Genomic DNA, 14,663 nt, shown 5'->3' with positions numbered 1-14,663 from the left:
TGAAGACTTCAAGGCAGCCACATGTCCACATTGCAGAACTAGTTGTTTATTATTATTATTATTATTTCACAATTATTATGTACATTAGGATCTCTGCAATTCTCAAGCTCCATCGCCAAGGAAGCCCCAAAATTAGATTGACTAGAAAAGACTTAACTGGGATTTGGGAGAAAAGGTCAGCCACCCTGAGAGTAGGCAAAAGGCGAGGCTTATTGTGGCCTAACGCTTTCAAAAAGCGAGTGAGGTTTGCTTAGGATGCCTATGTGAGAGAGTGTGCATATGAGACAAGGGAAAGAGGGAGAGACCTAGCCAGTTGTTGTGATTATTATTATTATTATTATTATTGATGGTCTTGTAACTGCAGCAAAGAGGAACAGATGAATCATGACAAAGCGGTAGACAGATAGTATTCTGGTCTCAAACAGGCTCTAGACGAAGGCGTATCCCAAGAGAGCATCCATTTCTGTAGAAGGGCAACGGATTCGTGACTGGGTGGCATGTCTAATGGAGAGAACGCCATGTGAGAAAGCATTGGTTTTTAGTCTTAGATTGACTAACAGATTCATCATAATATGTAGGCTAGGGTCCAACAACATCAGTTAGTTCTTTAGCGCTTTATACAGCCTAATTCGTGTTAAATCGTTGGGCCAAACTAACGGAAAACCTCCACCAAGCATCATCTGAACAGTGAACACCCTTCCCAAAGGAAACGGGCAGGCTTTGTTGCGCTCGTCAGTAAGGAAAATGCACCCAGAATATCAACCTCCTTTTCTACACCTTGTCTAGATCTGGAAGGATTTCTCCGCTCCCGGCATTATTGTGTTACCAAATATTATTTAATATCATCGTTCCCCAGAAGGTCGAAAATGAATGCGGGGTGGGAAAGACGAAGCATTACTCGGGTTTCACCAGGGGTGCATAACATACCAGCACTTAGATTTACTTCTGATGCGAAGAGGACACTTTCTGCGGCCTTTTCGCAATGATCCTAATCCTATCCGGGCCTAAATCTTCAAGGGCTGTCTGGTCTTCAGGGCCGTGAGGTGACCTTTCCCTACCCGGTCTGGGCAAAAACAGGGATACCTCCGGCTTTGGCAGTTACATTGGTTTTTTCAGAGCTCGTCCTGGCTAGTTAAGAGCCAAAATGTGCATTCTTACAGCCTGCCTATTGAAACTGACTAGTCCATAGACTGTAGCTGCTGGCAATGTTATTATGCAGCTGTAAGTGCCCGCCATATAGAAAATGCGTTCTCTCTCTCTCTCTCTCTCTCTCTCTCTCTCTCTCTCTCTCTCTCTCTCCAGGGATCTACTGCGTCTAGAATATTAAAAAACCCCAAGCGGGTTAGGCTGAAGGATCTTGTTAATGCAAAATAAAAAAGTAAAAAAAAATCTGGGGAGTGTAGACAGCAAATTAACAGAAAAAACACTGCCAGTGACTCCTCCAATTGAAAATCCTGCCTCATCCTGGATGTGTTTGGAGGGCGAGGGAGAAACTGGAGAATGTGAGGCGGGGGGCGGGGGGGGGAGACACACACGAATGTTATTTTTAAAGATCCGGCTTTATTAATACGTTAAGAAAGAGCTCCCTTGGCAGTGTGTGTTCTTACAGCTCCGTCTCAGATCCTATAAAACATTAATGCACTGAAAGCTGTTACAGAGATCTGCAGCGACCAGCTCCAAGCTCTGGGAAAATCTTTACCTTCAAAAGGGGCTCCACTCGGAGAACGAATGGTACGTTGGGGGGGGGATGTGTGTGTGTGTGTGGGGGGTGTTTTTGGAAAGCTGCTCCGACAGTCATTTGAAGGAGACTAACAGCTTTAGGATTCCATGAGCCCACGGGAATAGGGGCGCACGCGTGTCCTTGGATCAGTACACACGACCAGACATATGCACCACCCTCTCTCTGAGGGTGGCTTTAGAACTCAGGGGAAACTCACCAGCCCGGAGGAAAGACCTGCACCAGGGGGAAATTGCCCGCACCTGACACAGAGACCTTTACAAAGTGTAAAGGGCGGGGAAGGGAAATAAGAGCTTCAGTCCAGACGTGACAACACAGTGTTCCAGAGGAGTGGAAATTTACTTTCAGGACAGGCCAAAGACATTTCGCCACCCGAGGCAGAATAGTTCACTTCGCCTTACCTTTATTAGGCATTACAGGCAGAACAGCAAATGGATCTCCTCTCAATTAATCCAAGGTGCAAACCCAACGAGAAAAACAAAAAGCCAACTAGCACAAACGCCTCTCGCTGGGAGCAAAAATATTATACTAATAAATTAAAAACAACAACACCTATTCACTGTCCTTTCAAGGCACCCCAGAATCAGCTGCCTGAGTCACCCTCCTTACTCTATCTAGTGGTAGGGCTGGCCCTGTTTTCTATTCCGGATTATTCTCATAGAACGCCAGTAGGCTCACGCAGAAGTTTAATGGGACTCCCTCCCAGTTAAATGAACGTAGGGTTGCAACCTAAGGGAATTCCTCTTAACTGTCCCCCCACCTCCATTTCGTCAGCATCAGTCACCAGAATCGCATTAAAACCAGGCAGCTTGGGTATACTGAGAGGTGTGTGCACCTTACCAGCAGCATGACCACTGTATTTATTTGTTTTTGAACAAAGACCCCACACCTTGGGCCTCTTATATAAGGCACAAAGCCTTGGGGGGCTGGCGGGAAAGAAACCCACCACCCGCAAACCCAAACTTTAGGTCTGCTTCAAGGAACAAGAACTCATGGATTGGCGTGGGAATCTGTGTTGGATGTTGCGCTTGGGTTGCCTTTGTAATTATTTTTTTTCTAAATTCTTTTATTTTTGTTTAAATTCTCACTTCAATTTTAATTCTTGAAGAACAGCTTCGACAACATATATCGCACTCAATATAAGAAGCAAAGGGTTATATAAAAAATTATTAGTATAGAATCACAGGAAGCCTGGTTTGGAACCAGAAAGAAATACAAAACAGATATAGATACATACACACAGAACAATTCCTTGTTGTTTTTTTAATAATTATTTGGAAAATGTTATTTTTTCCCCTCCCCTAATTCTTGTTTGTTTCTTGTGGTGTTTTTTCCCCCTCCCCTCTCGCCTCCTTTATGCGCATACGATGTTTTAAATTTTACAAAAAAAGTGAAAATAAAGACTAATATCTTACAAAATGAAGAACAATGTTCGTGGGAAGTGTTTCGCCTTTGGGTCCCCCTCCCTCTTTCCCTCACCCCGTCCACCAGTTCAATTCGGCTCCAGGTTTTTGTTTGTTTGTTTGTTTGTTCTGTCTCTTAAACTGTGTGTTTTGTTTTGCTGTACAGACGATAGATCCACCTCAGTCCATCCATCATAAATCCAGGGAAATCCGTTCTAGTCTTCTTTTTTTAGGGGGGAGTTTTTGTTTTAATCTCTTCGGTCCTTTTTTAAAAATGGATTTTGTTTAAAGTTTCCCATCTCAGTGTCAATGGTTTGTTCCACAAAATACGAGGTGTCCATTTCGCCTTCATCATCATCATCATCATCATCACCGCCTCTCTCAGCCGGGGTCTGATCCTAAGCGAGTCTTTCGTGCAGTGTCTGAGGGGTCTGCTCCTATCTCTCTTTCTCGGTCCTCCTCCCCCCTTTCTTTCTGCCTCTCTCTCTCCTCGGATCCCCCCACCCGGCTGCGTGCGCCCCCAAGGTGGTGGTTGTCTGGGCCGGTCTCTGGCTGGGCTGGAGGCCTTCCTCCTCCTCCTCCTCCTCCTCCTCTCAGGGTCTCTAAGCGGGGGAGCCCAGGAGGTGCTCTATGAACACTGGATGGACATGTAAGGCCAGTTGAAGCTGCTGCCGGAGAGCAGCATGTCTCGAATGAGCGTCTCGATGGGGGTTTTACCTACCAAGCGGACGAAGAAGAGCTGCTCGATGACCGACGACGAGACGGTGCGCAGCGAAGGCAGCCGGAGGAGCAGTTTGCCGAAGCGGCTGGGCTGGTTGGGGTACTGGCTCCGCACGTATTCCTCCAGGGCGCACTGAGATTTCTCTTGCAGGCTCTCGATGTGCGCCGCGTCCGAGAGGCCACAGGCATCTGCCACGCAGCACCGGGGGGGGGGCAAGGAGAAGAAGAAGAGGAGGAGGAGGAGGAAGAAGAGGAGACACGGTTAGCCAGGGAGGTACCAAGGCCCACAACTCTCCCCACTCTCCCCCCCCCAAAAGCGCAGCAGTAGCAATAACCAGGCAGCAGGAGCAGCAGCAACCCGGCCTCCGCGACCCCGGACGCCCCCTCCGCCCCCCTCTCTTTGTGCAGCTTCCTCCACCTTGCAAATAAATAATGGAAGACGCGGAAAGGCAGCCGGGAGGGGAGCCGGAGCCATCTTTCCCCAGCCTGCCAGCAACCTGCCCCCCCCCCCCATCAGCCAGGAAAGGACGGAGGCCTCGGCTGCTGAATCCTATTGTTACATCCCATTGACATATACCATCTCCCAAGACAGACACAGACAGACAGACGCACACACAGATACAGCCAGCCGGGAGGGATTCCGTTTCTCCCAAGTACTTTCTCTCTCTCTCTCCTCCCTCCAAGCTCCCCACCCCCACCCCGCCCAAGACAAGCACACGCAGCCTCGTCCTCAGCTAAAGGAAAAGGGCTTCGGGGTGCAAGAAACCGGGCCAGGCGCGCGTGCGAGAAAGCCAGGCGAGGATTTGGAGTCGCTCGCACGAAAGGCGGCCGCGCTTCCATTTCCGATCGTGGGGGGGGGGGAGAGAGAGGGAGAAGGGGAGGCCCTGCTTTGTCTGAGGATCTCTCGGATCGAGTAATTGAAAATTGGTCACATCTCTGTAAGCTGTATAATCATCGCCGGGAAGACGGCTCGGTCCGGGCTGCCTCTTCCAGCCCCGCCAAGCTGCCCCCCTCCCGCACCCCAAGCCTGCGCGCTAAGCGGCCGTCTGTCTGCAGCTGCTCTCGCCCTCGCTCGCACGCACAAAGCTGCTGCGCCGGCTGCCTCGCTGGAGTTGCTGCCGCTGCCGCTAAGGCTCGATCAAGCTCGCCAGAGAGCAAGGCAGGAGGCCCAGCTCTGGCGCTCAGGACCCCGAGATCCCGGGCATCTGGCACAGCCGGCCAAAGGCGCAGTGAGAGGAAGGACACCCAACTCCCTCGCCAGATATTTCTCCTTCTGTCTTAGAAGTCCTAGCAGAAAGTGTTAAGGACTATTCAGACCCCCTCTCACACACAGACACCACATAGTATTTTGGGGGAGGGAGAGAGGAAGTCCCCCCCCCACCGAGGCGGTGGGGTCTTTGAGCTCAAGCATCCGCAGGCCGCCGCCTCCTCCTCCCACCCCCGGCCTGTTTTTCTTATATTAATAATAAATATTTCAAAACACCCGGATCACAAGGCGGCCGTCAGCTAGCAGGACGGTTTAGCGCAGATCAAAGGCGGCCTCTGCTAATATAGAAATCTATATAAGAATTAATCGCAGAGTAATGGCCCCCAAAAGGAATTCACGAAATTGCCCATGTAAAATAAGGATGGCCCTGCAAAGATTTATTCATCATACCAATCCATTAAAAAGGGGAAACTGTGGCAAGTGGATTTCGTTGCTGCTGTTGTTGTTGATGATGAACTTGCGGGGTGGTGTATCCCTCTCCCTAGTTTCCAAAAGTGTATTTTTTAAAAAGCATGTCAAACACCTTCATCTCCAGGCCTCTGGCCTCCAGCGAAAACAGAGAGCAACCAAGCTGTAATTCCGGCTCTTCTGACGAAAAGACCCCCATGACCCCAGCCACGGCCTAAGGAGCGCTTAGATCTGCAATTACCTACGCCTGACTGTTGTGCTAATTTCTACTTTTGCCTTAAATGCAGTGATCATTTGCAACATCTAACGGGTGGGCGAGGAGGGAGCCAGCTTGCAACCCACACGCACCCAACAGCGGAGGCCTGCCCTTCTTCGTGGTCCATAGCCGAGAGAGTCCCTGGCCTCCTCGGACTAACTTCTCCTTTGCTATTTGCCTTGTATTGCTACTCGCCCACTCAGGCGAAAGGTTTCTACCCAACTTTTAAGCACGGCAGGACTTCAGGGCCTGATTGCCTCTTCCTCACATTTATCTGGGAGGTCCCATTCCTTAGGGAGGGGGTGAAATATTTATCCCGTCTTTCACCTCCGGCGCAAAGACCACCACCGGATCTTTGAGAAAAGGCACAGACCAGATAGAACGGAGATTTTCCTGTCGTATTTCCAGTGCATTTTCTATCAGATAGCTTCTTCAGCCTCTCTCTCATTTCTTATTATAAAAAAAGAAAGAAAGGTCCCCTCAGGTATATATGAGAGGCACGCTTGGATTTTATTCCGCACCCCCTTACTCGAAACACCAGCCAGCTCAGAGGGACTCATCTCCCCCCCCTCTACATTTCAAATAAATAGCGCTAGGATCGGGGGATGCTTTCAATCTCCACCGCGAAGCAAGAGGATCTGAAAATTAATTAAACAATCTATGCTATCTGATCGATTAGCTGATTGAGTTAAGATGAAATAGACCAAAGAAGGGAAAGCGATGCATATTCACCTTCTGTGAATTACATCTCAGCAAGGATGAAGGGGGCGGGCTGGGACGGGAGAAGGGTGGGTTTGGGTGGAAATTGTGCGTGTCCCACTTTTTAAGATGATCATATTTCTTCCTGCAGTCATTATTTCTCAATATTTCTTCCTCCAGTCTATGGCGAAGAAATGATGTAAATAAATAATCATTACTGTTCAGCACACGCCAACCTGGGCCTTTGTAGTACAGGGAATGTATTTCATGTAACGCATCCAGGAGAGTTTAGTGCTCAGAAAATATAGACGTAATCAGCTCGCATATAACGAGAAATCAAAGTTCTTATGGCGCAGGAGATAGATTTATTGAGCTGATCTTATCTAACCTGGCCCCTCCGTGGGAGATTTTATATATCGAAGTGCGGGGTGGTGTCAGAATTAGAAAGGCAATTCTTTAATGGAGTTTGCATATCTCTCTGTGTGGGAAAACAACAAATCAACCAGCGCTACTTTCAACACAATGCTCCTTCCTGGGACAGGCTCCAAACTTTTGTGGATGGAAAATAATATCCGGAACCCAAATGGGCAGGAGGTGGTGAAGGAAGAAGAAGAAGAGGCAAGCAAGAAACTAGAATAACTTCCAAGCCAGTGACCCCTGCTGATCTTAAACACCAGTGATCTGGAAGCATTTTACGTTTGGGATCAGGTTGTTGAGTTAAAGCCCCTGGGACCAGGTGGCTAAAAATGTCTTTTCCATCCATCAAAGTTTCCTTAAAAAGTTGGAGGACTTGGCGAAAGCCGGGCCATCAATTACCTTCTGGCTAGCAATCAAAACAAGATCAGGCCCAAGTGGAAATGGGTGTAGGGGGTAGAAGTGGCGGCGTTTGAGAGAGGAGGAGGAGGAGGAGGAAGAGAAAGACAGGACATAACTAGAGTGGGAATTCTGCGTCTCCGCCATTGGGGCTTCCACCCCATCCGAGTGCTAGAAAATGCTATTATTATTTCAGCTTATATTGGGATGTCGCCAGTTTGCACTGCCTCGATTAAAAAAATAATGTTGCATTGTGTACCATCAAAATATATGGACACACATAAATATAGCAGATGCAGCCATTCTAAGCCATCCTGGATTTGAGAAAAGAGGAAGAAAGCGCCTTTCGAGGGGGCGGAAGGGGGTCAAACCTTTTAGGCAAGGGCTTTTGGCGGCGAAGTCAATAAAGCAGGCCGCCCTCTTTCTTTAACGCTGCGGCCTAAAAGCTGCATGTTCCAAATGGCCGGGCTATTCCCGCCCAGTTTAGATCTAACCGCCCCCCCCCCCAATGAATAAACGAGTTAACAAAAAAGCACGAGGGGCTGCGGGAGGACCCTCCAGTTAAATCACCCTGAAAAATGCCACCAGGGTCTCTTTTTGTCAGTTCTGAAAAACACGTTTCCGTCAGGCAAGGCTCCTGAAGATAAAACACACCCCAACGTCTCTGCGGCTGTTCAGTAAATCTCCCCCACTTGTTTTAAGACCTGTACTTGATTCTCTGCGAAAAAAGAGCCCGGCCTTTTTCCACCCTCGCTCTGGCCTGCATTTGCAGCCTGAAGAACAAGGGGGGGCAGTCACAGTCCATGTCTACCAGCACCACGCATACCAATGAGATCCCCCTGTCTAAATAAATTATCCGATGTTCAAATCGATATTAATACTACATTTGCTACATTACAATATTGTGCAAATTTAAGAGTCATTTGACTACAATGTAAATACTATTTCTCATGCATGAAAGGCAACAAATATTGATGGGTTTCTCCCCTCCAGCCAGACCCTCGGAAACGGCTTTGTTTTCCAAAAAGCTTTGTATATCTTCTCGGGCCACTTTTAAACGGGGTTAGGGGGTGGGTGGCGGATTTAATGGTATAAGATTCTGAAGGATATATATATATATGCATATATATATATATATACACATGAGAAAAGTTTTGCAAAAAGTGCTCGGTGAACAGACCAGCGCTGCACCCCTCCACCCTCGCAAACACAACGCCCCCCGTCCCAAACGGCTCCGCCAAGTTCCCTCTTGTCTTTGTTCCTTATTCCTTGCAGGTTGATGTTATATATGTCTCTCCCACAGGTTACAATAATAAAGGATGTCTTGTATTCTTATAGGCTCCAACCGGAGCACTTCAAAGGCGACGTTAATGCACTCTCCTGCAAAGTTAATTTGAACCATCTATCATAAGCAAAATTGCTAACATGCACGTTACCCCCGCCTACCCTTAATTTGATATTTTTGCAGGCAATCTGTTACATTTCCCAGTGTTTGCGTGGTTTTGCATTGTTTAAAAAAAAAGAAGAAGGGAGGGAGGAAATGCATCTGCAGGTTGGTACTCTAAAGCCTCAGGCTGGGTCTTATTTCCTTTATTTTGAAGGAGGGAAGTAAGTCCTTTTCTGGCGCTCGAATCCATTTTTACGAGCGTCACTAACCACAGCAACTGCAAATATGAATGGCTTCCGATAAGGGGGGGGGGGAAATCAGGCAGCAATAAAGCAGTATTATTTATGATTTATTTGTGTTCCTGCCTGCCTTATTGGAACAAGATCTGGCGAGAAGCCCTTTCAGCAAGGCCTAACCACTCTCTCCTCCCTTCCACAAACAAATAAACACACAAACGCACGAGGAAAGGGTGTGGGGAATTTATGCTCCTACCGCACCCCCCTCTCCCCCACCTGAGGCCGAATACTACCTTCTACAATGAACACAACGCTACACCTTCGAGTTAGTCGATTTCACCCAAGGCCTACCGGAAGCTGCCAAAGCCACCCGCCTGCCTAAGGGGAACAATCCAACGAATGCTTAAGAAGACTGAGAGCGCAGGAGGAAGCTGCAGCCGGGCTGCGGGGAGGGCAGGGATTCATTTTCCCAACGCAAAGTGAATTTGGATGAGGCTCTGGTGCGTCTACTGCACAAACCTTCTGCAGCAGACTGGCAGGTTTGGCCTCAGCAGGCCCTGCGCGCCTTTCCTTGCTCCAGACTATCCCGGGGGACTATCCCCAAACCAGGAGGCCGATCTGCTTAGAGAGGAAGGTGCCTGGGCTTGCCTAGCCACGCTCCCCTGGTGTTGCTGCTCACCCCCCTAACACGCCCCCCGTTCCCTCCCGCCACTCCACTGACCTGACGTGAAGAGGACGATGGCTTTGAGGCAGCTGTACTCGGCCGAGTCGACGTGCAGGGCCTTGAGCTTCTCCACTTGCTCCTGGAAGATGCGGATGTGGTCCATGAAGGCCACCACGCGGTCTGCGGACATGGGCGAGGCGTGGAGGCCTGCGGCGGCCAAGAGGGGCGCCACGTGCAGGGGCATGGAGCACTGGGCAGCGTTGAGGACGAAGAGCTCGCTCCAGGTGAGGCGCAGCAGGGCCACCTGGTCGGTGATCTGCAGGTCCGGGAAGAAGGGGATGTTGCGGGCCCACTCGACGGCGCTGAAGAGCAGCCGCGCCGCCAGCTCGCAGATGTTCTCGATGCCCATGATGTTGTTGGGCTGCATGCACTGGCTGCCGTAGCGGGACGTCGGGTAAGGCTCGGCGCGCAGCAGCAGCGAGATGTAGCCCGACAGGTAGCAGTGGCCGTTCAGCGGGTCGCCGTTGGTCAGCGCGTACTGGCCCGGGTTCGGCTGGCTCGGAGGCATCCTTCCTCGCTGAACCGCTGACGAAAAGAGGGAGAGAGAGAGAAAAGGAGAGGAAATGTGCATCCAGCAGCCTTGGCGAAACCCAGCCCGCTAGCCGCCGCCGCCGCGCAACAAAGCGGAGCCTTCTTCCCACAGCAACGCGCGCACACAGCGCGTACACAGGCGCACAGACACACACACAGGCGTCGCCTCTTTCTCTCACACAGACACGCACAAATCCGGCCGGGAGGGTGGCAAACACGCACAATGCAAGCCTGTTCCCCCCACCCACCTCAGCTTGCATTGTTGTGCAAATGGGGACATGTATACTGCCTTACAAGACTGCCATTCTCTTTGTAGTAATAGTAATAATAAGAGGAATGATGAAAATAGTGATGATGATGACGAGGCAGTCCCCGAAAGAACTCTCCAAAGTCAGGGCCCACCTCCAAGTTGCTCCCTCCTAGCCTTGCCTGATAGCCAGGTAGCCATCCTTGGTCACCTCTCGGCCGATTTAGCGCTCCGAGGATTGGGAATCCGGAAAGGCCATCCCGCGCAGGCTCCCCGCTTTATTTGCCAGTCCGGAGTCCCACTCAGCAAATAGGCTTGCAAAAGTGCTTGGAGTGGGGGTGGGGTGGGGTGAGGTGAGGTGAGGGGTGGGAGAGCTACCCCCGCGCCTTCTCCCTAAACAGTTCCCAGGTTCAGCTGAGGAAGCTTCTCTCCTGTTTGCAGCAGAGTTCTTTCTCCCTGGCTGGAGGAGGACGGGGGGGGGGGAGGGAAAGGAAAGGTTTGACTGCTGTTATTGTTATTAAAAAGGAGGTCAAAATGAAGATTTCGATTACGGAAGCCAAACATGAGTGTGGGGAGAAGGGCGAATTATTCTCTGCGTGGTTGCAGATGCATGAAAGTGAAAATTAAAGGAGGGTGGGAAATATATGCCCACGATCTGGCCAGTGAAAACACACGTTTGCAACTGTGCAAAAAGAGATGCGCCGGGCACACAAACTCACGGAATTCATTAACCCCAAACGCGAGCATGCTTGGAGTTTCCGAAGCTGAGCAAAGTTTGTGTGTGTGCGCGTGTGTGTGTCCAGGTCTGCTTAATCTGGGTCAGCAATTCACACTCCTGGCATGTAAACAAAGGTAACTTAGAGCAAAGAGAGGACAACTGAGAGTTATTTCTTAGGCGCAGAAAATTAATATTTTCTGTTTCACAGGAAGAGTTATCTTCTTCAGGGTTTCCTGTTGTTAATCATACTTTTGATGGGGGAAAAAATCTAATATTCCCATCGAGCTGTCAGAATCCCCCTTTCCTCCCTCCTCCCTCTGCAAATTATACTTCCAAACCTGGCAGTTCTGTGTTTCAATTAAATGCAAACACAGTTCAAAGGCTGTGAGAGGGCTGTTAGCTGCTATACATATATATCCCTATGCTCCCCCTCGCTCTCGATATATAAATTTTTCCCCGAGACCCCTATCCTGACAACAGCTCTCCGAAACTCCTAAATGAAGTCATCAGTGGCCCTTTTAAAAGGATTTCCATTCTTTCCTTGTGGCACACGGGAGAGATGTGCTTTATTTTTTTATTTTTTCTATTATTTTCAACCATTTCCATTACCGAAAGTGTTTGGCTCATTTGACTCCTAAGGACCTCTTTAAATAGGGTCACGAGGCTGAATTTTCAGCATCAAACAGCTAAATAGTGTGTGTGTATATATCTATACAAGTATGTGTGTGGAGACCAAAAACACCGCCGCAGTAAATCGCTCTTACTATATATACACAAGCACACACGTACACTCCCCCCCACATACAAATACATATAATAACTATTCCTTTCATTCATATAAATATAGATGTCTCTCTCTCGGAATTAACACACACACACAAACACACACACAGAAAGTACCATCATAACACTGGAGGTATTCCTTTTCAAATAAGCACCACATTCCAAAGGCAAGCTATGCTTAAAAATAATAAGACTAATAAGAACCAGTATTATTGGGATGCAGTATAAAGCGACGATGGCGTCTGATGGAGAAATAAAACAAGCAGCATGCACACGGAGTGGGAAATGACAGAACTGTAAAAGCAGTGATCGTTCACAAACTTCATTTGAAAGCACGAGGGAGTCCAAACAAGGCCGGATTTGGCGAGGTGGGATCGCCTAGCAGAGAGCGAAGGTGCAAGGAAGCAGCCACACAAACAGAGCAATTTAAACACCATTGGCCCTCCAATTTGTTTTTAAATATATATATTATTATGATTTTAAAACAAACAAACAAACTTACACACAACACACGTCTCTTTCAGCTTTGAGGCCAGGGTTGTGGTGGGGGAAGGATCTAACGTGAACTGTTGTGCTTTCTCTTTCCTCGCTCCCCCCATCTTTCTAATGGGGCGAAATAATGAAGAGAGGAAAGGGAGCCTGAAAGAAGGGTCTTTTTCCCCCTCTCTCTGGCTGCCCCCCCAGCTCCAAGCCAAGAAAGGACAGAGCCCCCAACCCAGGAATAGACACCATTCAATCGGTGGTGGAGTAAGAGTAATAGCAACATTACGCATCTCTAAAGGAAGCAAGTGTAGTGGTTGCGAAAGTGTGTCTGTTTGTCTGGTGGGGAGGGGGATGCTCGGAGGAGAGGGAGGGGGTACCAGCCTTCTCTTCCTCCTCCTCCTCCTCCCAACCTGCCCTGGACACACACACAAACAATCCGGACCCAAATAGGGAAGAAATAATATTCACCTTCCCGCCTCATGCCCACTTTGAGGCACTTCTTGAGGCGGCAGTACTGGCACTGGTTGCGGTGGTGCTGGTCGATGGGACAGTTCCGGTTGGCCCGGCAAGTGTACGTTAAGTTCCTGCGGACGCTTCGCTTGAAGAAACTTTTGCAGCCCTCGCAGGTGAACTGCCCATAGTGCTTGCCGCTGGACTTGTCGCCGCAAACCACGCACTCGATGTGCTGCTGCTGCTGCTGGCTCTGGCCCGATCCCTGCTGCTGCTGCCCCTTGTCGCCCGGCGTGGACGGCGCGCCCGGCTGGCTGGGCGTCTGCGGCGTGTGGGGGGCCGCCGAGGCCCCTTGCTGCGGGTCCCTGCCCGGCTGAGCTGCTCCGGTGGGGCCGCCCCCGGCCACGTCCTCTTGCGCATCTCGCCAGCTGCTAACTACCATTGCCATATCTCGGGCCCACGGAGGAAAAAAAAGAGGGGGGGTGCCTGGTGGTGATGGTGGGCTGCCGGAGAAGAGGCCGGGAGAGGAGGAGGGGTGGCGGGTCGGGGTCGAGGTGGGGAAGGGGGGTGGGGTAGGGTAAGGGGGGAAAGAAGGGCGGCTGCCTGGGTTTGTCGCGGGGGGGAGGGGGCAGAGGCGAGGGATCGGGGCTCCTCCCGCCTCTCCGCGGCTGTTGCTGCTGTGGCTGCCGCCGCCGCCTCTCCGCTGCTCCCGCGGCCGATCTTTTTCTGCTTCTTTCTGCTGCCCTGCCCCCTCCTTCCTTCCTTCCTTCCCTCCCTCCTTCCTTCCTTCTTCCCTTCCTCTCTCTCTCTCTTTCCTTCTCTCTAATGTGGAGTGGCTTCTTTTTCTTTTCTTTTCTTTTGGCAAGGGGGGAGACAATGGAATTCCAGAGGGTTTAACCCCCACCCCCCCGTCTAGCAGGATGGTGTCCCCCGCTCTTCTTCTTCTCTTCCTCCTCCTCCTCCTCCTGCTTCTTCTCTCAGTCCCTTCCCTCCCTCCCCCCCAGAAACGTGTCCCTTTTCAAGTTGCAAAAGCAGCCAGGGCGAAGCGGGCTGTCGGGAGAGGCATTCAGAAGGGTGACCCTGGGGAGGAGAGGGAGGAGAGGGCGACGGGGGGAAGAAGCAGGAGGAGGAGGAGGAGGAGGAAAGGGAGGAAGAGGAGGCGACCGGCTCGCCGGACACCCTGCCGGGCCAGCCAGCCCCGCACCGTCCGCGGCGGGCTAGCGGCGCGCCCGCCCGGCCGGCCGACACGAAAGAGGCAGCAGCAGCGAGGAAGGAGCCTGGAGCCGCGCGATGCTGCTGCTGCTGCCGCCGCCGCCGCCGCCGAAGCTGCTCCTGCCGCCGCCGCTGCTGCTGGTGAAGAAGCTGGTCTCTCTGCCGGGGCTGCGGCCGCCTCCGTCGCCGCCACTGCTCGCCGCCGAAGCCGCTGGGGCCCGGCTGGGAGAGCCGCCGCTGGATCGCGCCCGTTGGCGCGCAGGGAGGCCGGCAAAGGCGCGCGGGGAGCCGAGGAGCGGCTGCCGCTCAGGGCGCGCGGGTGTCCGGGGGCCAAGTCCGAGGCAGCGCGTCAGCCATGCAGGAAAGGCGCTTCGGGAAGCTCCGCCGACCAGCCCGAGGGCGACGACGCCGAGGAGGACGCGAGAGGAGACTGGACGAGACACTTTGGGGGTCTCTCGCCGCCGACGCCGCCGTTGTTCTGGGCTCCGGCTCCGGCCGCCGCCGCTGCTTTGCCGCCGGGCTCTCTCTCTCTCTCTCTTTAGCTGTGTCTCTCTTTCTCCGTGCGCGCCGCTTTCTCTCTTTCTCTCT

At 51.3% G+C, this 14,663-nt stretch overlaps 1 protein-coding gene across 2 annotated transcripts; it reads right to left on the bottom strand.

The window, feature by feature from the left end:
• Positions 1–1,540: 1,540 nt before the first annotated feature.
• Positions 1,541–13,311, bottom strand: NR2F1 (nuclear receptor subfamily 2 group F member 1; the record flags this gene model as incomplete). 2 transcript variants are annotated; one of them, XM_082191375.1, is made up of 3 exons in its annotated part: positions 1,541–4,050; positions 9,649–10,176; positions 12,882–13,311. In XM_082191375.1, the coding sequence occupies 3 exons, from the start codon at positions 13,309–13,311 to the stop codon at positions 3,770–3,772; spliced, it is 1,239 nt and encodes a 412-aa protein (XP_082047501.1). In that variant the 3' UTR covers positions 1,541–3,769. The 2 variants fall into 2 exon arrangements, with proteins under 2 accessions (XP_082047501.1, XP_082047502.1); XM_082191376.1 differs by lacking the exon at positions 12,882–13,311 and adding an exon at positions 10,585–12,590.
• Between the last annotated feature and the right edge of the window lie 1,352 nt (positions 13,312–14,663).

The sequence above is a fragment of the Podarcis vaucheri genome (assembly GCF_965113315.1).
Source record: "Podarcis vaucheri genome assembly, chromosome: 11".
Taxonomy (NCBI): domain Eukaryota; kingdom Metazoa; phylum Chordata; class Lepidosauria; order Squamata; family Lacertidae; genus Podarcis; species Podarcis vaucheri.
The sequence above is the reverse complement of the archived record's forward strand: the minus strand, read 5'-3'. Positions and strand labels throughout refer to the sequence as shown.